At 45.6% G+C, this 21,493-nt stretch overlaps 2 protein-coding genes across 4 annotated transcripts; both read left to right on the top strand.

The window, feature by feature from the left end:
* The first annotated feature begins 247 nt into the window (after nucleotides 1-247).
* Nucleotides 248-5,233, top strand: si:dkeyp-117b11.1 (B-cell linker protein). The gene is made up of 17 exons (XM_061279242.1): nucleotides 248-321; nucleotides 1,047-1,072; nucleotides 1,153-1,181; nucleotides 1,252-1,289; nucleotides 1,451-1,562; nucleotides 1,874-1,947; nucleotides 2,025-2,055; nucleotides 2,225-2,311; nucleotides 2,623-2,651; nucleotides 2,943-2,979; nucleotides 3,077-3,149; nucleotides 3,307-3,337; nucleotides 3,425-3,461; nucleotides 3,568-3,608; nucleotides 3,682-3,750; nucleotides 3,882-4,040; nucleotides 4,170-5,233. Exons 1-17 carry the CDS (start codon nucleotides 313-315, stop codon nucleotides 4,284-4,286), a joined length of 999 nt encoding a protein of 332 aa, XP_061135226.1. The 5' UTR covers nucleotides 248-312; the 3' UTR covers nucleotides 4,287-5,233.
* A 524-nt stretch (nucleotides 5,234-5,757) lies between these two features.
* On the top strand, nucleotides 5,758-21,347 carry cltcl1 (clathrin, heavy chain-like 1). 3 transcript variants are annotated; one of them, XM_061279020.1, is made up of 32 exons: nucleotides 5,758-6,192; nucleotides 10,212-10,419; nucleotides 11,315-11,583; nucleotides 11,672-11,833; nucleotides 11,921-12,034; nucleotides 12,102-12,275; nucleotides 12,342-12,539; nucleotides 12,629-12,829; nucleotides 12,898-13,050; nucleotides 13,179-13,301; nucleotides 13,530-13,667; nucleotides 13,746-13,910; nucleotides 13,984-14,164; nucleotides 14,237-14,400; nucleotides 14,488-14,613; nucleotides 14,696-14,838; nucleotides 14,905-15,139; nucleotides 15,215-15,337; nucleotides 15,419-15,564; nucleotides 15,875-16,058; nucleotides 16,126-16,318; nucleotides 16,395-16,552; nucleotides 16,625-16,789; nucleotides 16,879-17,154; nucleotides 17,431-17,580; nucleotides 17,654-17,785; nucleotides 17,860-17,970; nucleotides 18,069-18,239; nucleotides 18,380-18,601; nucleotides 19,201-19,221; nucleotides 20,372-20,444; nucleotides 20,577-21,347. In XM_061279020.1, the coding sequence occupies exons 1-32, from the start codon at nucleotides 6,151-6,153 to the stop codon at nucleotides 20,699-20,701; spliced, it is 5,046 nt and encodes a 1,681-aa protein (XP_061135004.1). In that variant the 5' UTR covers nucleotides 5,758-6,150; the 3' UTR covers nucleotides 20,702-21,347. The 3 variants fall into 3 exon arrangements, with proteins under 3 accessions (XP_061135004.1, XP_061135003.1, XP_061135005.1); XM_061279019.1 differs by having other exon boundaries at nucleotides 5,759-6,192; nucleotides 19,201-19,227; XM_061279021.1 differs by lacking the exon at nucleotides 19,201-19,221 and having other exon boundaries at nucleotides 5,760-6,192.
* The last annotated feature ends 146 nt before the right edge of the window (nucleotides 21,348-21,493 follow it).

Genomic DNA, 21,493 nt, shown 5'->3' with positions numbered 1-21,493 from the left:
AGTCTTTGTACAGTGCATATAAAAAGTCTACACACCCCTATTCAAATAGCAGGCTTTTGAGATTTTTTCCGCCGCAATGACCTGTAAAACTCGAATCTGTGCTAAATGTCCGTTTTCCTGCTTTACAGTAGGTTGCACACACAAAAAAAGGGTTGTACAAAGTGATCTGATGAGGGGTGGTTCCAGGGCAGGTAAGGAAATGCAAAGCTGGAAATGTGTGCGCTGGCGTTGCGCAAGCGCATTTGCATGCGGGACACCAAACAAAGACGTCCGTTTCTTCATCACTCCAGTTAGCAGACTTCATTCCAAATCATGAAAATGGTAATGTATGATATTATTTGACATATAGAATGTTCTTCTATTCCATCATTTCATCTCAATTCTCTAATCAAATAATAACATAATGTATCATCTCTTAAATTGTTTTCTTTGGAGTACGTTTGAGCGCTTCTGGCATATTTAGGAAAAAATGTGCAGCATCTTTTTTTTTTTTTTTCTTTTTTTTAATATACTTCACAAAGCAACTGCATTGTAGCGTAGACAATCAGCGTTCCCTTGTATGCACAAAGAATCATTTGAATGCGGCAGAATTCACGCCAATGATAAGGTTTTTTATTTCCGTTACCTTTTCATAGGACACAGTATGTTATTTTGGTGTGTGTGATTGTGTCCGCATCACACTTTTAGGATTGATAAAAAAGCATTTAGTTTCCTAGTGAATATTCTGAGGAGAATAGTTCACAAATGAGGAAAAGTGAGTGGACTCATTTTCCACATGTTTCTTCCTGGTTCTCTTATGTCATGAAAGGCAGCATTGTCTCCAATTATTTATGTTGTAACAAGAACAATCACCCTCTTTGACCTTCCATAATCATTTACTCTATGTCAACACCTTTTCCACGACCATTTATGGGGAAAAAAGATCACTTTCTAATTCTGCCTGACTCATATTTGACTAGTAAAGATGATTCTAGGCATGCCTTCAAGACAGCTCAAATTTATCGGGAACATATTAAAGTAGCCAAACATTTTTCTGTTTCATGCAGAGTTTCTTCGGCAAACTGAAGAACATGTAAGTATAAAGACGTCAAATGTCTACATTTGTGGAAAGCTTTGAGTTTACAGCATTTTTTTTTTTCTCCTTGAATGCAGTGGTCCTCCAGCACCACCTAGAAGAACAGGTAAGGTCATTTCCCTCAGATAAATGCAATTTGTTTCAGTCCTACATTAGCAAGCGTGTCGTTTTTTCAGGCAACAATGACGACTTTGGGTGGAAACAACATGGATTTGTAAGTAAAGCGTTCTCACGTCAGATTCCGACTCCAACCACAAATATGGCCATTTAGTATTTTCACAATACAACTGATGTGTTCAGAATCAACCAATCAAATTCCAACTTGAAGCCCACATAAAAACCATGAGGCAACCATATGGACTGTAAACATTTCAGTGGCAGGAGGATGAAGAAGAAGAGGAGGAGAATGACATGTATGAAGTTCCTCCGTGTGAGCGTCCGGCTGTTACCGTCCCGCCGAGACAAGTGGAAGAAAACGTTTATATGGGTAACTAAGAATAGTTACTCCTACTCGCACTCACTCAAGTATTGTTTAAAAAAAGCCTTTTAAAAAAGTTGACAGCTCAAGCACGACCCTAACGAGGACGATTACCGTATTTTCCGCATTATAAGGCGCAGCTAAAAACCTCCACTTTTCTCAAAAGCCAACAGTGCGCCTTATAATCAGGTGCGCCTTATATTTGGACAAAGTTTTAAAATGGGCTATTCATTGAAGGCGCGCCTTATACTCCGGTGCGCCTTATAATGCAGAAAATACGGTAAGTGGTGTAGAAAATGCATTTTTTTTAAATTTTGCAGAACGAACCTCCAGTGTGGTAGTCCCACAACGCTTAGCGACACCGGCAGCGTCAAGACTTGGTGGAAAAATTCAGGTGAATACAGCAACGTTGTCCCTTCTGGTCATTTTAGAATATATTTGGTCATGACAATGTTTACCCTCTGTCCTCAGCAGAAACCTCAACATGCTAAGGAGAAGAAACGTGAGCCACACTTTTCCAGCGGCACGGTCGAATAGTACTCAAGGGCCACATTTGATTCTTAAGAAAAATAAATCGGGATGATCTTTAATCGAAATGTTGATAAATGAGTTGAATTTCACCCATCCAACATGAGTGCATGATGTCGAATCTTTTCTGTCTCATCCTTCAGCACCCGAGGTGGACAGAAACGAGAAGCCTGGCAGGAAAAAGATGACGCCTCCTCCTGCTCCCTTTCTTACGTCCACCGTCGAGGAAGGTGCTGCCATTTATGTCAACAAATACAAAAGCAAGAATAACATCCATTTGTTAAAAGTGGGCGTTTTGCTTTCACTCTGTTCGGAAGGTTCATAAGATGTGTCCAGAATGTAATGGAATTATGCATTTGTGGCGCCCCCTAGCGTCTCTGTGCAGCAGTACAAGTATTTGCATTTCTTTCCCTCTGTCTCTAGTTAACTATCCGTAATGTGAGCACATTAATGTTGGGGAAAGTTTTGAAGGAATTTCTCATGGTCTCATTTCACATCACAAAAAAAACGAACTGGCATTTAAACAGGTTTTGCATTTCAGATGTATACCTGGATCCGATTGAAGAACAGGTAAATTGATTAAAATGCTGTATTCTATCCGTCTCACCATCCAACTTCACCAATATTCAACAATCAAATAATTTCAGCATCAAAACATTGGTGATTTTCCAGCGACAAAAAGAGAAATGCAAAAGTTTTATACTCAACTGCTCAATTTTAAACTGGAATTGAAAACACTTAAGAATCTTATTTGATTGTTTTTTCTGCGGGTATTTTTTCTCATCAATCACGTGATGCAAATTGCAAAGTGCTACACAATTCTCATCGTACCATCAAACAACGTGCCTTCTCATATTTCAGAGGGATAACGACGACCTGTATTTAGAACCAGCAGCTGGTAGGGCGCATGAACGTGGACTATGGATTACGTTGATTCAATGTTTGCATAAAAGCTTTTCCACAAAAGGATCTTCATTTCATTTCCTGTCCCTCAGCTTGCCCTCCGGCCCCTCGCGGCCTGATGAAAATATCTTCATCCACCAAGATGGCACTCACGCATTCGCCCATGTATGTCTTTGCCCATCTAGCACTATAATAATAATAATAATAGGCATGGTAAAGATGTATCAAATATTCTCTCTTTAAAAAGATATAAGAAGTTATTTCTTGTATTAAATACCTTGGATGTCAATTATTCGATTTGATGCATGCTTTGACGATGCAGGATGAAGCCTCCACTTCCGAGAGCAAAGTCGGTGAGTGGTCCATGTTCTCTTCCCATTTCAAACATAGGAACTTTTCATTTGCATTTGGCGTTTCATTTAGTATTTCCTTTCTTTTAGAATTCCTTCCTGCCTTCATTGACAGAGGTCAAATCAGGTAAAAATCTTTTTAATATTGATGCCGTCTACGCACTTATTTAGGAAGTAAGCAAGTAAGATTGAGTTTTTCAAGTTTTGATGAAACTCTCATTTTCTGTTTTGAGCTTCTGGTGGTGGGAGGACAAGCAACAAATCTGTGAATGAGGTAAAAATAAAAAAGCTGCATAATAATAATTAAAAAAAAAAGCCTTATATTCATTCTATATTTTTTCATATAGGACAAAGAATGGTTTGCTGGTGATTGCAACAGGAAAACAGCAGAGGATCTTTTACTTAGAGTCAATAAGGTATGGTAATCCTTTCATGTTCCATAAAAATATCTTTAGCAAGTAAGGAATTTGTCCTCGAAGCAGGACAAATTTACTATCTGATGGAGTTTTTGAACTAAAACGATTGTTTGGATTTGTCCTCGCTGTAGGACGGCACCTTCCTCATCCGACGCAGCTCGGCCCAGAACGCACGCCAACCTTTCACCCTGGCTGTGCTCTACCGTCAGAAGGTCTACAACATTCCCGTCCGCTTCCTGGAGGAGATGCAAGGCTTTGCTCTGGGAAAGGAGGGCAAGAAAAGTGAACAGGTGAACTCAGATTGAATGTGTTTAAAGCTAATGCTAACATGACTGGCAATAGGTTTAACCCCTTCAGGCCTAGACGGAGCTCGTAAACCTATACAATTGATAAATCCGACTTTCTCTCCCCTCCGTCAGGTTTTCACCAGCCTGGAGGAGATAGTGACGCACCATAAGAAGAACCAGCTCTATTTGATTGACAGCAAGAGCCAGGCCAAGCACCCAGTCTATTTATCTCACGCGGCACGCTGTTGACATCACGTTTGACGCAATCGGACACGATCTTTAAACTGAAAATGCTGTCACACTTTATTGGACACCCAAAAATTGCTTTCCACAGCATTAAATTGTATCGAAGGGGACATGTTATGGAAAATTGACTTGAAACGAGAATGAAACTTTTCTATAAAATGTTCCCTTTATAATTTAGGAGGTAATAAAACACAGCACAACGCAAGTCAAGTTTATTTATATAGCCCTAAATCACAAACAGTCTCAAAGGGCTTCACATAGACAAACAAATTGACAATTATTCTCAAAGCATCCCCTGATCTTAAGATCCCAAAAGGGCAAAAACTAAAAAAAAAAAAAAATACCAGGGGAAAAATGAGAAACCTTGAGAAGCGAGGATCCCCCTCACCAGGCTGCAATGGATGCAGAAAGGGCACATTAAATACATAATATAAAAAAATCAATGAAAAAAAGCATGTCCAAATGTGTTCATAATTAATTGCACCACTTATAAAAGAAAAATTGATCATACAAATGTTTTTTTTCCCGACTAAAAACATCACCATGTGTTCCTTTCCTTTTTGTCTTTTCCTTTTTGTCATGGTGGGAAAACGAGAAGCTCAAATGAATAGTTTGACCTGATCCCCAGGCAGGCATACTTCCAAATAAACAGCAAAAGAGGTCGTCAGGAAGGAAGACTGTAAACAAACACAGATAAATCAGTGGGAGTGGCAGCATCATTAAATCATCCGGTCACAGCCATGTTGTGTTTCTTTGCTTCGAGTGTCTCGGAGAGGAACAGAGCAACAGAATGTCGCTTTAATTAAATGAAACGCTTGTGAGTTGTGAGGCTGCGGGAGTCTAATTATGAACACTTCCTGGGGGACACGACAATCTGGCAGCTGGCATTCTGTTCTGATGACGTCATGTCTATTCCTCAATAACATCCCGTGATCACTATTGATAAGAAGATGTCGCTGGTAGAGTCACCATAGAAGAAAGGGAATGGACGTTTGACTAAATTCCCTTGACTGGCTGTGATGACGGTTTTTAAGATTATTTTATTGGGGTGGCACAAACATAGTCACGCCCATTCAATCACAGACAGGCATTACTGCAGAACGTGAGGGTAGCGACACCAAGTGGACAAAACTCACACTACACTGCTCACATGCATATATTCTAGTGTTATATGCATGACGTTTTAATACATATAATTTGGGCATTGCTTTGCAAGGATGGTCTGAAAAGAAACCCCGAGATTTATTTCTAGTTATATTTTTAAAATGAAATAAAAAGAGCACTTTCTGTTGGATCTAGTAGGGAATTTAACACACTATGAAAATGTAGAAGGACTAAATATCATGAGTGTTGGTGGAATTGTTTGGGTGTGTGATAGAATTTCAAAGTTGCTAAATTGGCTAAGGAGTAGACGGAGGAGGTCGTCGGCGGAGCAATACGCACGTCTGACCTTCTTGCGGTGACAGCCGTGAGAAAAAAACTTCCGGGGGCTCACTCGTTTTACTTCATACACTGTTTCAGCGTGGATTTTTCATTGCCGGACTTCCCCCCACGGGTGTGTTTATTCCAGGGATACACCGTGGAGTGGCTACGCGAATGTTGAGCGTTAACGTGGACTATTTTTCTCGGCGGAGGTGGCACCGGTTTCACGAGTGACCCTGGGGGCGCTCTGAATGAAAGCAGCAGTTGCCGTGTGAGAGTGAGATTTGAACATCTCCCTCACTCTCGCCGCCTGTCTTCTATTCCACTTTTTAGGGGACGTTGCGAGCGGATACTTGAAAAGCGCACCTCCAAATCCTTCCTGCTTGCCCCCCCCTTTCCCCTTTCCTTTCTGCGAGGAGCCTTTTTGGCGAAGAAGCGTCTGGAAATGGCCCAGATACTGCCCATACGATTCCAGGAACATCTGCAGGTAAGGCAATAAGGCTCCATAATAACGAAGCCACCTTCTTTGGCGCAGTTCCTCGCCCTTGTGTCCGCACACAGGCGGCACATGTCGCATTTAAATGGGAATGTGAAAGCAGAGCTGCGGGCTGTTGCTTGATATAGCCACAGGCCTGGATTAGCCAAAGGATGACTTGGGGGAAATTGAACACTGTACGTGTAGCCATTTTTTTCTTCTTCTAACCTGCTAATGAATATACACCCAAAAAGTCACTGTCATGTCAAGTGTTAGCATCTACGCCATTGCGGTGTTTGGACACATTGCAGTGGAACTAGCAAGTACTCGGCGGTTCTCCTTCACTGAGACTGAATGGTTGGAAAATGCTGTGGCGCTTTCATGATGTCTTGCCCTGCCTGCAGCAGCATCCTTAACTATCCCTGGAGCGTCTAGAACTCATTCGAGCGGTTGGAGTCACATTGTTAAAAAAGGGGGAGGATGATTCTCATAAAATTGACAATAGTGCACATTAATGTTGGATAACGATTCGACCTGCATACTGGAAATATCTATGATGTGGAGTTTGCTTATTTCCTATTGTAACCCAAAACCCCAATTCTAACAGTAAACGAGGAGTCTAAATCAGGGGTCTGAAACTCCAGTCCTCGGGGGCCGCATTCCTCCATGTTTTCCAAGTTTCCCTCGTTAAACACACCTGATTCAATTATCAGGCTCCTGCAGAACGTGAGGAAGAACTGATCACTTGAATCAGGTGTGTTTAACGAGGGAAACTTGGAAAACATGGAGGAATGCGGCCCACGAGGACTGGAGTTTGACAACCCTGATCTATGTGGAGTTTGCTTATATCCTATTGCAATCCAAAAACACAATTCTAAGAGTAAACGAGGAGTCTAAATAGTCCAAATTTATGAATATTGGGTTCAGCTAACCTGCAACCCCAGTGAGGATGGACAATATAGAAAATGGATGATAGAGGGACAAAGATGGCCCCTTTATTTGGACAGCTAAAGTGGAGTTAGCTTGCGTTGTATAATTAATTCATCACATAGAGTAACACAGAGTATTACTTCCGAACTTTGTGTTGTCGATCAAGGCTTCATCTACACATCTGAACTGAATTGAATTTTAGCTGTTTTCCTACTAATATAGCAGTGGCTTGTGATCTTTGTGTCCCAGCAATGAAGTTTCAAGGTCACGCCTTCCCCCACCGGGATCACCTTTAGTGTTTTTAGGCTTGTTAATTGCCATCTTTCATGCAGAAAGGAAGTAGAAACTCATTTTATAGATAGCTACTGCCTGCATACAATATGGCTTGAATTTGTCATTCGAGTTTATGTATTATTTTCATGAAATTCGAAAACACAATCAAATAGTCACAACAGCTAAGCTGTCCCGACAACAACGTTTTTGGACAGTACATTATTTCATGTTGAAAGTTTGAGGCAGAAAAGGCTCAGTGTTCCTCGCTTGGCAGATTCATGGAAAGAAAAGGGGGAAAAAAAGAATGCCCCTTTAAACAGTGTGGGATTTAGAAAGTGACAGTTCTCTGCTTGTCTGGGGAGGAACTGTTCGGACCGTGATGTCGTCCCATAGCAAGCTCCTCTGCTGGGCTGCCAGAAAACTTTGTGACGTACCCCCTCCACCCCCTCCCTTGTCTACATGTTGTTATGGTAACAGCAGGCAGTCAAATGGCCTCTCACTGGAAAAAGCACCCCCACACCACCTTCTTCTGGCCACCAATCCCACTTTTGCCAGCTAGCCAAAGATCCTTTCCTCTCTGTTGAATGGCACGGCGCTCCGGGATGGAGGCGGTGCATTCGCTGCTAATCTCAAGGTTATTTCTTCAAATGACTTTTTATTTTCTTTGGCTGGAAATGAGAAAGAAAGTGCAAGAAATCACACTCTGGGCATCGTCAATTACCCCTGTGAAGACCCAGCAAAGTGGAAAAATGCTTGGAATTTCAAAGCGGGGGGGGGGGGGGGGGGGGATTTTGGGCCTCGCGTTTTCTTTCGAGGCCTTTTATTTACCGAATTCAGGAATGTGACACGGTTGTGGGTCTGTCTGTTCTGTCTGATTGTTTAGGCTTTAGAAGAGCTTCATCATCTCAGTGGTTGCTTGTAGTATCTACAATTTAGCAATGAGTAGCGGATAGCATCTCTGGAAGGCTTTGCTAACACCACTGAGGTTAATGTGGCTTTGCTGCTGGCTGTCTTTGCGCAAAAAAAAAGTCAGCCGCCTCCATACCGCCCCGTGTCAATTTGAGCCAGACCCAAACCGACCTGCTGCTCCAGTGGCTGCTAAAACCGCTCGGACGCATCTGCGCTGATGGAACCGCAGCCCCGGGTCGTTCTTCTGGACATGATATACGGACGAGGTCAGCAAATGGTATCAGGGTTTCCCTTCTCAGGATGTGGAGGAAATGTTGATTTCATCACGCCTGTGAATCAACTGCGACGTTGAAGAGCATCTGTGTCCAGTCACCTAACACCTAACTCATCCTGTAAATAGTTTTCATACACACACTGGCTTCCATTCAAGCAATAAAAAAAAAAGAAATGCCCCTAATCACATCCAAAACTAAAAGGATTTTTTTTCTCATCGAAAACCTAATAAGCTACATACATTGGCGAACAATAATTATAATAATAATAATAATAATAATAATAAATTAAATAATTCATAATAAATCCACTTTAATGCCCAACAACATTTTGTTCCAGTATTCGATTCTATAATTAATCGATTCTGAGACGTTAATGGTGACAGCCCTAATAAGTTGAATATTTGATCATTTTTTTGATAGCCGCAAGCCAACTTGTGTTCCATACCATTTGCAATGTTGCAATTTTCACTTCCGTCTCATCGTACGTTGGAAAGCAGCTGATGTGAGGTGTCAGCAGCGCATCCGCCCACCAGTCCGTCCGTCTGTCCGTCCGGTGACTCACCAGATACCGGCAATGTTGCGTCAGGGCCTAAGTTACTGCCGTTTGTATTTGCGATTGTGGCCTCAAGTGCTCGGGTTTGGTAAACGCAGCTGTAGAAATGGGAAGCTCCGACGTGCGTATGCATGTGCGAGGGTGTAACACTAGACCTTTGTCGGTCCAGAAGGAGGCGGTGTTACGGTGAGTCACTCACTCCACCCTAAACCACTTGGATACCAAAGTTCATGCTGGAATTTAAGACTCCAGCTTCCCTTTTTCTCCTTCAAGCACATTCTAGCAAGCCAGCTCATAGCATTCTTGTCATCTGCTCTCCCTTCTCCACCCACCCCCAGATAGTTTTGGCACGCCAAAGGAGATGCAGCATATGGCTGTAATCCTCCCTCAGGTCTTCTCGGATTTTCACGCTTCTTCGCCTTCATGTTGTGCAATCGAGTAGTCAGATTGATTTCTTTTTTTTTTTTTTTTTTTCTTCCCCCGTCCCGTTCTTATTGAGTTGTTGTCATGTTGCTAAAGATACGACATACATTCTGTGTTCCATGTTTAGTATTTCATGTAAAGCAGATCCCCCCCTCCGGTTTGAAATTTGTCCGTGGCCTTGTTTTGGTTCTCTCAAGCGGCCCGTTGCAAGACAGCGCCGTCTTTGTCATGTGGATTCCTCTCTGCTTGCTTCGGACTCTATCTTGTAGTCAGTTGGACTCGAACAATATGTGCAAAAATACACTTCATGTGATTTTAATTAAAATATGAATTGCTAGCAATATCGCTAAGTGAAGACAATTTGTAATTTTAAGCATTGACATATGAATTTGATGCACAGTTTGTCTTTGCGGGCCATAAAATGATGTGACGGGCCTTATCCGGCCCGCGGGCCTTGAGTTGGACACCTGTGTTATAGAGGGAAAGCGCTGAGTATTTAGGTAAATATAGAAAATCTCCTTTTGATTGCATTTTTTTTTTTTGCATCGTAAGTATGGCGCCAACTGGAAGTTCCAGATTAAATGATGTGCTTGGTGTCTTTGTCGCTATTGTTTGTTCCATCACGACAAACAACTTGTCCACGTTGACTGATGTTTCCCCACTTTTAGTTGCAGAACCTGGGCGTGAACCCAGCCAACATCGGCTTCAGCTATCTGACCATGGAGTCGGACAAGTTCATCTGCATTAGGGAAAAAGTGGGCGAGCAGAACCAGGTGGTCATCGTGGACATGTCGGACCCCACCAACCCCATCAGGCGCCCCATCTCGGCTGACAGCGCCATCATGAACCCCACCAGCAAGGTCATCGCCCTGAAAGGTGAGCGGCGGTCACATTTATAGCCGGATGGGACACGGCGAGGAAAAACATGGCTTTATACCAAGACCAATATTGTCGCCGTCTGATTTTCTAGACTGGTGATGTCTGCATGTTAATCACAATATTTAGTTTGAACAGATTCATCTGCGAGTAGCGAGTGTGGGAACGTTACATTCGTGCCACCACTGACGTTTGCAGCAGTTGTAAAAAAACTCAGTGCAAATTGATTGCGTGCCACGCAAGCACTAATCGAGATGATTCACCCCGGCAGTAACGCTCCTTTCTCTCCGGCCATAATTTGTTCTCGTTTAGGCTCTGGCTTTCATCTGTTTGAGTCTGCTCCGTCTTATCGGACTGACATTTTGTTATGCTTTCTCTCCCTGTCTGTCATTTCTCAGACGGTGAGTTTCTGTCCGTCTGCCCTCCCGAAAGCCTGAAGCCAACCCGCCAGACGTTCTGTTGTGATGATACAATGGGCGTGGCTAGCTCATGAAAGCGTCCAAAATACTTTTCTCCACTTCACACAGCTATTTTGGCTTCCAATCAATCAAAAGGCAGACAACTGTTTAGGAAAGACGCACACACACACACACTGCCCTAACTTAACCTGCTGGTACTATTTATTTATTTTTTTGTGTGAGAAGCTGACTTGTGGTAGCATGACTTGATGCGTGTTCCTGAAGTGACTGTGCGGTATGCATTGTCCGATATACGACCCACCCAAAACACTCGCCTGACGCAGACATGACCTCACCTGGGAGGTCGGTCTTTAAAATGACACATGGAATTTTCTGGGCCATCACATTTCGCACGTGTGACCTTTTTTATTTTTTTTTCGTTTTTAATAACTGCTGCCTGGTCATTGACATCCATGAACGTCCGTCTTCCCCCTTAGCTGCAAAGACGCTGCAGATCTTCAACATTGAGATGAAAAGCAAGATGAAGGCTCACTCCATGACGGAGGAGGTCATGTTCTGGAAGTGGATTTCGGTCAACACGGTGGCCTTGGTGACGGACACCGCCGTCTATCACTGGAGCATGGAGGGGGATTCCCAACCCAACAAAGTATTTGATCGGCACGCCAGCCTGGCAGGATGCCAGATCATCAACTATCGAACCGACGAGCAACAAAAGTGGTTACTGCTGATCGGGATTTCGGCGCAGGTACCCACGTTTGCGACGGCGATTTGAGATACAAGGCCTGCTCGCTTCAGCAATTTTGCTCAATGTTTTTGTCGGCTCGCCGTCGCAGCAAAACCGCGTGGTCGGGGCAATGCAGCTGTATTCCGTGGAGAGGAAAGTGTCGCAGCCGATAGAAGGTCACGCCGCCGCCTTCGGGGAGTTCAAAGTGGAGGGCAACGCCAATCCGTCCACCCTCTTCTGCTTTGCCGTGCGCTCGCAGGCGGGCGGGAAGGTCGGTAGCGTTTTTTTTTTTTTTTTTTTTTTGCTTCCGTTGTTATTTGCGCAATATCTTATTTGAACGTGTTGAAAATTCATCCAGTTGCACATCATCGAAGTGGGCCAGCCAGCTGCAGGAAACCAACCATTTGCAAAGAAAGCAGTGGATGTGTTTTTCCCTCCAGAGGCCCAGACAGACTTTCCTGTCGCTATGCAGGTATGCCAAGGACCCCCTCCCAAGGAACTCCGAGAGCGTTACATTTGTGGTTTTTTTCCCCCCACAGATCGGAAGTAAGCACGGTGTCATATATTTAATCACCAAGTACGGGTACATCCACCTCTACGACTTGGAGTCGGGAGTGTGCATCTACATGAACAGAATCAGCGCCGAGACTATCTTCGTCACGTCGCCTCACGAAGCCAGCTCGGGCATCATCGGAGTCAACAAGAAGGGCCAGGTGAGCGAGCGAGCGAGCGGGAAGCCGGGCCACGCATTTGCGCTGACGTCTTCATTTCCTTTCTAGGTCTTGTCAGTATGCGTGGAAGAAGAAAATATCGTCAACTATGCGACAAATGTCCTCCAGAATCCGGAGCTGGCCTTAAGGATGGCCGTCAGGTCCAACCTGGCCGGCGCCGAGGAGCTTTTCGCCAGGAAGTTCAACACCCTGTTCGCCCAGGGAAGTTATTCAGATGCGGCAAAGGTTGCTGCGTCAGCACCTAAGGTTGGTGTCCTCAATTGGAATATTCCAAAGCAAATGTACGGCCAAGTTTCTTTTTGCTACCTCCCCAATTCTTCCAACGCCTGACTCAGGGTGTCCTGAGGACCGCCGAGACCATCCGTAAGTTTCAGAGTGTCCCTGCCCAACCGGGTCAGGCATCGCCACTGTTGCAGTACTTTGGTATTCTGTTGGACCAGGGTCAGCTCAACAAATTTGAATCCCTGGAGCTGTGCAGGCCCGTCCTGCAGCAGGGCCGCAAGCAACTGCTGGAGAAGTGGCTGAAGGAGGACAAGGTGCGAAAGAGACTTGGAAACTGTCAATATTGTGCCTGGTTTGACTGCGCAATGTCTGCAAATTGTAGCTGGAGTGCTCAGAGGAGCTGGGGGATCTAGTGAAGGCTTCTGACCTGACCCTCGCTCTTAGCGTGTACCTCAGAGCTAACGTCCCCAACAAGGTCATTCAGTGCTTTGCGGAGACTGGCCAGTTCCAGAAGATAGTCCTCTATGCCAAAAAAGTAACTATGGACCGCCTCTGACATTATTTTTTTTTTCCCCATTCGGTGCACCCCGCCCAATGAGGCCGCATGTTTTCATTTAATATTTGAATTGTAAAATGATCGGCGGCCCTGCTGCATTTCCACAGGTCGGCTACACCCCCGATTGGGTGTTCTTGCTGAGGAATGTGATGCGCGTCAATCCCGACCAGGGACTGCAGTTTGCTCAGATGCTGGTGCAAGATGAAGAGCCGCTGGCCAACATCAGCCAGGTAACACGTCAGCTTGTCAATCATACGATTCAGTCCTGCCACGTACCCCCCCCCCCCCTTTTTTTTTTTTTTTGTGAACATGCGGCGTGGGAGCCGCGTTTTATGTTATTCCAGATGTGCCAGCAATGCCAGGAATTCCCAGACTCCCTTTTCCTCCGCTTCAGAGTCGCGCCGCCACTTTGCTCCTCCTACGACCCAGCGCTTTGCTTTGTGACCTGTTGGTTCTAGGTTGTGGATGTGTTCATGGAAGGCAACCTGATCCAGCAATGCACCTCCTTCCTGCTGGACGCTTTGAAGAACAATCGGCCGGCCGAAGGACACTTGCAGACACGCTTGCTCGAGATGAACCTCATACATGCGCCGCAGGTCAAGACTCGAGAGGGGGGGAAAAAAAAGATACACTGAGGTTTTGCCATTTGATTGACCGCCGCAACCTTTATTTAGGTGGCAGATGCCATCCTGGGCAACCAGATGTTCACGCACTACGACCGAGCCCATGTTGCTCAGCTGTGCGAGAAGGCGGGCCTTCTGCAGAGAGCTCTTGAGCACTACACTGATCTTTATGATATCAAGCGCGCCGTGGTGCACACGCATCTGCTCAACCCTGAGGTACTCCTAAAGTAGGGTGGGGAACCAAAACATTCTTTTGAGAAGATGTCTAAAATTGTCTTCCTTTATCCAGTGGCTGCTAAATTTCTTCGGCTCTTTGTCGGTCGAGGACTCGTTGGAGTGTCTAAGAGCCATGCTGTCTGCTAACATCAGACAGAACCTGCAACTCTGCGTGCAAGTAGCGTCCAAGTACCACGAGCAGCTCGGGACTCAGGCCCTGGTGGAGCTCTTTGAGTCCTTCAAGAGTTACGAGGGTAAGTGTCCCGAGCGCCGCGTTTGGGCTTCAGCGGCCAAAGCAGTCATCACTCCTTCTCTCTCTATTCAAGGCTTGTTTTACTTCCTCGGCTCGATTGTGAATTTCAGCCAGGAGCCCGACGTTCACTTCAAGTACATTCAGGCGGCGTGCAAGACGGGACAGATCAAAGAAGTGGAGAGGATCTGCCGAGAGAGCAACTGTTACGACCCGGAGAGGGTTAAGAATTTCCTCAAGGTGCCCCTTATTCTCCTGCCAATGGTACCGAATGAGAGCTTTTCAATGACCTGTGTGGGCTTCCCCCCCCCCCCCCCCCCTTGCTAGGAAGCCAAGCTGACAGACCAGCTTCCTCTCATTATTGTATGCGACCGCTTTGATTTTGTCCACGACCTGGTGCTCTACCTCTACCGCAACACTCTGCAGAAATACATCGAAATCTACGTGCAGAAGGTGAGTCGCTCGCTATATGCACCCGATGAGGCAAAGGATGATTTCTGTCGGGAACTGCATAACAGCTTGTACGGTTTGCTAGGTTAACCCGAGTCGATTACCGGTGGTGGTAGGCGGCCTGTTAGATGTGGACTGCGCCGAGGACGTCATTAAGAACTTGATCACGGTGGTCAGGGGGCAGTTTTCCACCGACGAGCTTGTGGACGAGGTGGAGAAACGAAACAGGTCAGACCGAACCGTTTCCTTTCTTCTTAAGAGTGACACGAACAACAAGACGCTTCCCGTGCGTAGGTTGAAACTTCTGTCGCCGTGGTTGGAGTCGCGTATCCACGAAGGCTGCGAAGAGCCAGCCACCCACAACGCCGTGGCCAAGATTTACATCGACAGCAACAACGCACCCGAACGCTTCCTGAAAGAGAACCCCTTCTACGACAGCGCCGTGGTGGGACGCTACTGCGAGAAGAGAGACCCTCACCTTGCTTGCGTGGCGTACGAGCGAGGCCAGTGCGACTTGGACCTCATCAAGGTGACCGCGTCGAAAATGACACCATCACCTCGGCTGGATCCAAATATGAAGATTGTAAACGTATGGATGATCTAGGTTTGCAACGAGAACTCGTTGTTTAAAAGCGAGGCTCGCTATTTGGTGCGACGGAAAGACCCGGAACTTTGGGCCAACGTGTTGGAGGAGAACAACCCCTACAGGAGGCCACTCATCGATCAGGTCATATTCTCACGCTCGGCTCAGGTGGCCGTTTTATCGTTAACTACATCCACGTGTACTACTTGTTTTGGTCGATTGCAGGTGGTGCAAACCGCCTTGTCGGAGACCCAGGACCCAGAGGAGGTGTCGGTTACCGTCAAGGCCTTCATGACGGCCGACCTGCCCAATGAGTTGATTGAACTTCTGGAGAAGATCGTGCTCGACAATTCTGTTTTCAGCGAACATAGGTTCGGATTACTTCTCTGGTTCTTCTATATCAAACAAATTTGTTTTAGGTTCATTTACCTGACATGTTTCGGCGGAATCTTCCGCCTTCATCAGAGACTCTGATGAAGGCGGAAGATTCCGCCGAAACATGTCAGGTAAATGAACCTAAAACAAATTTGTTTGATATAGAAGAACCAGAGAAGTAATTGAAAAAGAAAAAACAAGATGAACCTAGTACAACTATAGGTTCGGATTGCTCGGTGCCCAATTTCAATCACTGAACCGTCATTATTTTTTTTTTCCAACAACAATTTCTTTGTCTGTGGCCAGAAACCTTCAGAACCTGCTGATTTTGACGGCCATCAAGGCGGACCGCACACGCGTGATGGAGTACGTCAATAGGCTGGACAACTACGACGCCCCGGACATCGCTAACATCGCCATCAGCAACGAGCTCTTCGAAGAAGCTTTTGCCATTTTTCAAAAGTTCGACGTCAACACGTCCGCCGTGCAGGTACGGAAACGTCATCTCGGTATTGCAACATCCTTAGGTTCTTGAACTCCCCTGCTCTCTCTCTTAGGTATTGATAGAACATCTAGGCAACTTGGACCGGGCCTACGAATTTGCTGAGCGCTGCAACGAGCCAGCGGTATGGAGCCAGTTAGCCCGGGCGCAGCTGCAAAGAGACCTGGTCAAGGAGGCCATCGACTCGTACATCAAAGCCGCGGACCCCTCGTCCTACATGGAGGTGGTCGACGCGGCCAGCAAGAACAGTACCTGCCTTTCCTTTTCGGCTACTCCGCTCATTTTCATAAGCGCGTCGCTTTCAACCAAGGCGTGGCTTTGCAGATAACTGGGAAGATTTGGTCAAGTTCCTCCAGATGGCTCGCAAGAAAGCGCGGGAATCCTACGTGGAGACGGAGCTGATCTTCGCCTTGGCTAAAACCAAGCGTCTGGCTGAGTTGGAGGAGTTTGTCAGCGGGCCCAACAACGCTCACATCCAGCAGGTGAAATCCGAAGAAGTTGCCGCGCAGCGGGAGTGATATTCAACGTCGCTCGGCTCCGGTCTTCCTCCGCAGGTGGGGGACAGATGTTACGAAGAGGGAATGTACGAGGCCGCCAAGCTCTTGTACGACAACGTGTCAAACTTTGCTCGACTGGCGTCCACGCTCGTGCACCTCGGAGAGTACCAGGCCGCCGTGGACGGCGCCAGGAAAGCCAACAGCACTCGCACTTGGAAAGAGGTAAGAGGAAAGAGCAACGTCTTTTTTTTTTTATTTTTTTTATTTATTTTTGCTCTGACGCACATCTCGCCGCCCCGTCTGTCCGGCAGGTTTGTTTCGCTTGCGTGGACGGCGAGGAATTCCGTCTGGCGCAAATCTGCGGCCTCCACATAGTCATCCACGCCGACGAGCTGGAGGACCTGATCGCCTACTACCAGGACCGCGGCTACTTTGAGGAGCTGATGGCTCTGCTGGAGGCGGCTCTGGGCCTGGAGCGGGCACACATGGGCATGTTCACTGAGCTGGCCATTCTCTACTCCAAGTTCAAACCTCAGAAAATGAGAGAGCACCTGGAGCTCTTTTGGTCCAGAGTCAACATTCCAAAGGTGGGATCCAAATGCTATGTGCGCTCAGATGCTAGTTAGTTAGCGGCAAAGATCAATACGTACCCGTAATAAAACTGTACATAATCTTTTCATATCCGTTTTTTTTTGTAGATCGATACATTTCCGGGTGCTGTTGTTAATTTTCAAAAATGCTCCTTTGCCTGCTGCTATTTAAAATGGCCAAGGTCTACCTAATTGGTGGCCATCTCATCTAAACTCCAGAATATCTCATTGTGCTGGTTGTCTAATACTTTTTTCTGGTTCTTTGCCCACCAGGTTCTGCGCGCAGCAGAGCAGTCCCACCTATGGGGCGAGCTGGTTTTCCTCTACGATAAGTACGAAGAGTACGACAACGCCGTCCTCACAATGATGTCCCATCCGACCGAGGCGTGGAAAGAAGGACTTTTCAAAGACATTATCGCAAAGGTGCCTGGCGTGGCTATATTGGCCCTTTTCTTGTTTCTTCTTGCCAGTCAACATGTCTTGTCTTTTGTTCTAGGTGGCCAATGTGGAGTTGTACTATAAATCTCTTTCCTTCTACCTGGATTACAAACCTCTTCTACTCAACGACTTGCTGACTATCCTCTCCCCGCGCTTGGACCACAATCGAGCCGTCAACTTTTTCACCAAGGTAACCACGACAGGGATGCTCTTTAAGAATTCTCAGCTGTTGCGACGTTTCATCCTTTATCCCACCTCAACCAGGTGAAGCAGCTCAAACTGGTCAAGCCGTACCTGAGGTCTGTCCAGACTCACAATAGCAAGTCGGTCAATGAAGCCCTCAACAACCTGCTGACAGAAGAGGAGGATTATCAGGTCTCTGTCTCCTTCATTTTTTCTTTTCTGAAACTTGTCTTTTATGTCACAATGGAAGAAAAACGGCCGATTTTTTTTTTCTCTCATTCGTCCTCCAGGGCCTCAGAGCATCCATCGACGCCTACGATAATTTTGACACCATCGGCCTCGCCCAGAGGTTGGAAAAACACCCGCTGATCGAGTTTCGCCGCATCGCAGCTTATCTGTACAAGGGCAACAACCGCTGGAGACAGAGTGTGGAGCTCTGCAAGAAAGACAAACTCTACAAGGTGAGCGGGAGGGTTAGGGCATGTACGCAGTGTCCCCAAAACGATCCACCTCATTTTACAGCGGGTGCAATTTTTTGGGGGCTATTTCTTGAACTATTCTACCGTGTTGAGTAACTCTTGGCTCGTATGTCTTTCCCAAGGATGCGATGCTGTTCGCTGCCGAGTCGAAGGACGCCGAGCTGTCGGAGACCTTGCTGCAGTGGTTCCTGGAGGAGGGCAAGAAAGAGTGCTTTGCCGCCTGCCTCTTCGCCTCCTACGACCTGCTACACCCCGACGTGGTGCTGGAGTTGGCCTGGAGGCACAACATTGTGGACTTTGCCATGCCGTACTTCATCCAAGTGATGAGGGAGTACCTCACAAAGGTTTGCACTCCATTTCTTAGATTTAGTAAGATCAGCTCTAGTTTTTTTTTTTTTTTTTTTTTTAATTGTATTTTATGCTTAATGCCTTTTTATTCTTCAGAGCCATTTCTTGTCGAAACCTAGCGCTTCAAATGACAAGTTACTTGGAGCGGCATATGAAATCAGTCATTCCAAGGAAATGTAGCCTCAAGTTGCATTTGTCCATGACCCAGCTCCTTAACTGAAAATATTTCTTAATATTTTTTTCGATAAGAATATTTGCACTTCCACATTGTGCCCCTTCTGTTATTTACACTTGTCCACTAGGGGCAGTATAATACAGATACATACGTTCATTTAACAACTCCATAGTCCATGACTCATTTGCAAAATGACTGAGAGTATTGTTGCCTTATCTCACCACATCATCACTGTTTAAAGATATACAAGGAGTTGTAAAGTTTGCAATTGTAACTCAAATTTCCACTCGCAACTCGAGAACAAAAGTCGGCCAAACAAAAAGTCGCGCTGTCGTCACATTGAACATCCTCAGAAAGAGCAGTTTCAAATTCTAGCTCAGTGTGGTCACTTGAGGTCATCTTTGGGTTTCTTTTTTCCAGGTTGACGAATTTGCGCCGAAGGTGACGGTCTCTGGCCCCCCCCTTTTTATATTTCTCTAATGTGTTTTGTCTGCGCTTGTCGTAACCTCTCCTGACAGCATGATAACTAGCCACGATTAAGTGTGTTGGCTTTTGTTCCTCTTCAACAACAAAAGAGCATGTTGTTCTGCAGTTACTGCTATGGCACATGAACAACTGGTTCATTAGCCAATCTCGCGTTAACTAGCTGCCACCCTCCAAGGATTAACTCTGTTACACGTCAGGCCGGTGATGTGTACATTATACAAATCTATTGATATTGGCCCTAATAAGTGGTTAATAAGCATGTGACGACGTCACTTGTACAATTGATAAAACATTTCAGACTTAAGTTTAAATCCGATATGTTTGATGGCCCAGCCTGGTCATGGAAACAGTCGCTGTCTATGCATAAATAATAATGCATCAGATTTATATCGCGCTTTTCTGGACAATCAGACTATTTGCAGTGGATACATTTTTCATATGTTCGCATACTCTGCAAGCAGCCACGGCTACCGTGATGCATGCTATTGTTGCTAATCTTACTAAGTATTATGGGTTGCCAAGAAGTAGCGAGGCCAAAGTATGTGTGCGTTGATGCATGGAACTGAAGCCTTCACACCTTCCTCCAGCTTCTCAGGAACAGGATTAGCCTGTTACCGCGCTAACCCCTACTGCTGCGTGTGTAATAATTCACTCTTGGATGGGAAATACAAAGGTTGATGATTTTATTCGACCCTGGGATTGGTCTCATGGCGGATATGTGTGACGCATCCCAAAGTTTCCCGCTTTCTAACTCTGGGTTAAAACTGTGTGCAGAGTTAAACTAACTCCAAATGTGTGCTTCCTTGTTTGGGCCCATTATGGTATTGTTGTTTTTGTATGAATTTAATTCAATATCAGCTGCCAGTCAGAGGAGTCCGACAAAAATACTCTTTATTGTGCTAATAATGCTTGGTTTTGGTAGTCGTAGATGGAATAATAATCTAATTTAAGACTAAATGTCTATTATTGTGGCTGTAATTTGCAGTGCAGTTTGACACTATCCCGTACAATGGTAAATAATTATTTACCTTTTCATGTACGTATTTATATCACAGTCGGATTTTAAGGACGTTCCAAACTGAATACTGCTCTCTGGTGCCCTCAGGTGGACAATCTGGAGACAGCCGAAAGCCAGAGGCAAAGTGAAGAGGTGGCAGAGGCTCAGCCGGTGGTTTATGGTAAGTACCAGTTTATCCGCACTGCTAGCGGAACTGACGCTTTCCACTTGTGAATTGACAAAAAGAAAGGTGAGTCAAGTCAGGATTGTGCGTTGATGAAATGGCCCCAATCTTTAAATCTTGTGTGTTCAGGCCAGCAGCTGATGCTAACCGGCTCGCCCGCTCCAGTGGCCCCCCAGCCGGGGTATCCGGGCTATAGCTACCCCGCCAACGCCGCCGGCTACCCCGCTCAGCCCGCTTACGGCTTCCCCATGTAGAGGACCGAAGCGTACCGTCCTTTTCCTGCACCCTCACTGAACCGAGCTGGATGCTGAAGTCCAACCTCACCTTCAGCCAGGCACCCCTGCTAATTCACTGGAACATTTTCACCCCCTGCACCTGGGATACATCGGTCCTGATCCATTGACTTTTCCGTAATGAGTTTCAGGAGGAAGGTGGAGGGAAAACAAACCAAGATGAAATAAATTTCAAATCAAATGCTTTGTGCTGCAGTTTGTGCATGTGCTGCCAAAGTCTATTGCTGCAAGCAGGAGCACAATTTACATGTTCCACACAAGTATATCCAGTATTATGAATCATACGTATGTCCAATGCAACTTTTCCAACTAACATTCGGAGAACGGAGGAGAAAAAAGATTTGCCGGTGTCCTGATGCAGCTCGGGTCAACAATAATCATTGTACCGAAAGCAATGTATAATTTAAGATGTAGTGAAATACTAATCAAAGAATATTACGAAATCTATGTATTGTCTATAGTCTGTCATTGTAGTCTGAAAAGCATATTTTGTAAGAAAACAGACAAAATGCCAAAAACAGCAGTTACTAAATGCTTTTGTGGCAGGTTTGGTGGTTTACAGAAGTTCGATTTATCTGCACAAGAATAAACTTTACACGCAGTGTGATCCTATCTATTCTTTGCCTGCGAGCGTTCGTAGTTTCAGTCCGAGAGAAGTGAAGTTGTTTGTGGAGGGCGTTACCGTGACGTATGTGACACGCGCTTTCTTTTTTCTCCCCCCCCCCCCCCTTTGAGGATAAAACCTCCAAGTGT

The sequence above is a fragment of the Syngnathus typhle genome, linkage group LG5 (genome assembly GCF_033458585.1).
Source record: "Syngnathus typhle isolate RoL2023-S1 ecotype Sweden linkage group LG5, RoL_Styp_1.0, whole genome shotgun sequence".
Lineage (NCBI taxonomy): Eukaryota > Metazoa > Chordata > Actinopteri > Syngnathiformes > Syngnathidae > Syngnathus > Syngnathus typhle.
The sequence above is the reverse complement of the archived record's forward strand: the minus strand, read 5'-3'. Positions and strand labels throughout refer to the sequence as shown.

What these genes read in the sequence shown, in the direction of transcription:
- si:dkeyp-117b11.1 (XM_061279242.1), top strand. An exon ending in GGTGGAAACAACATGGATTT is followed by an intron (nt 1,290 to 1,450) that starts GTAAGTAAAGCG and finishes TAAACATTTCAG; the next exon opens with TGGCAGGAGGATGAAGAAGA. An exon ending in CACTTCCGAGAGCAAAGTCG is followed by an intron (nt 3,338 to 3,424) that starts GTGAGTGGTCCA and finishes CCTTTCTTTTAG; the next exon opens with AATTCCTTCCTGCCTTCATT.
- cltcl1 (XM_061279019.1), top strand. Translation starts at nt 6,151, where the DNA reads ATGGCCCAGATACTGCCCATACGATTCCAGGAACATCTGCAG. An exon ending in TCAACACGTCCGCCGTGCAG is followed by an intron (nt 16,059 to 16,125) that starts GTACGGAAACGT and finishes TCTCTCTCTTAG; the next exon opens with GTATTGATAGAACATCTAGG. An exon ending in TGAGGGAGTACCTCACAAAG is followed by an intron (nt 18,602 to 19,200) that starts GTTTGCACTCCA and finishes TCTTTTTTCCAG; the next exon opens with GTTGACGAATTTGCGCCGAA.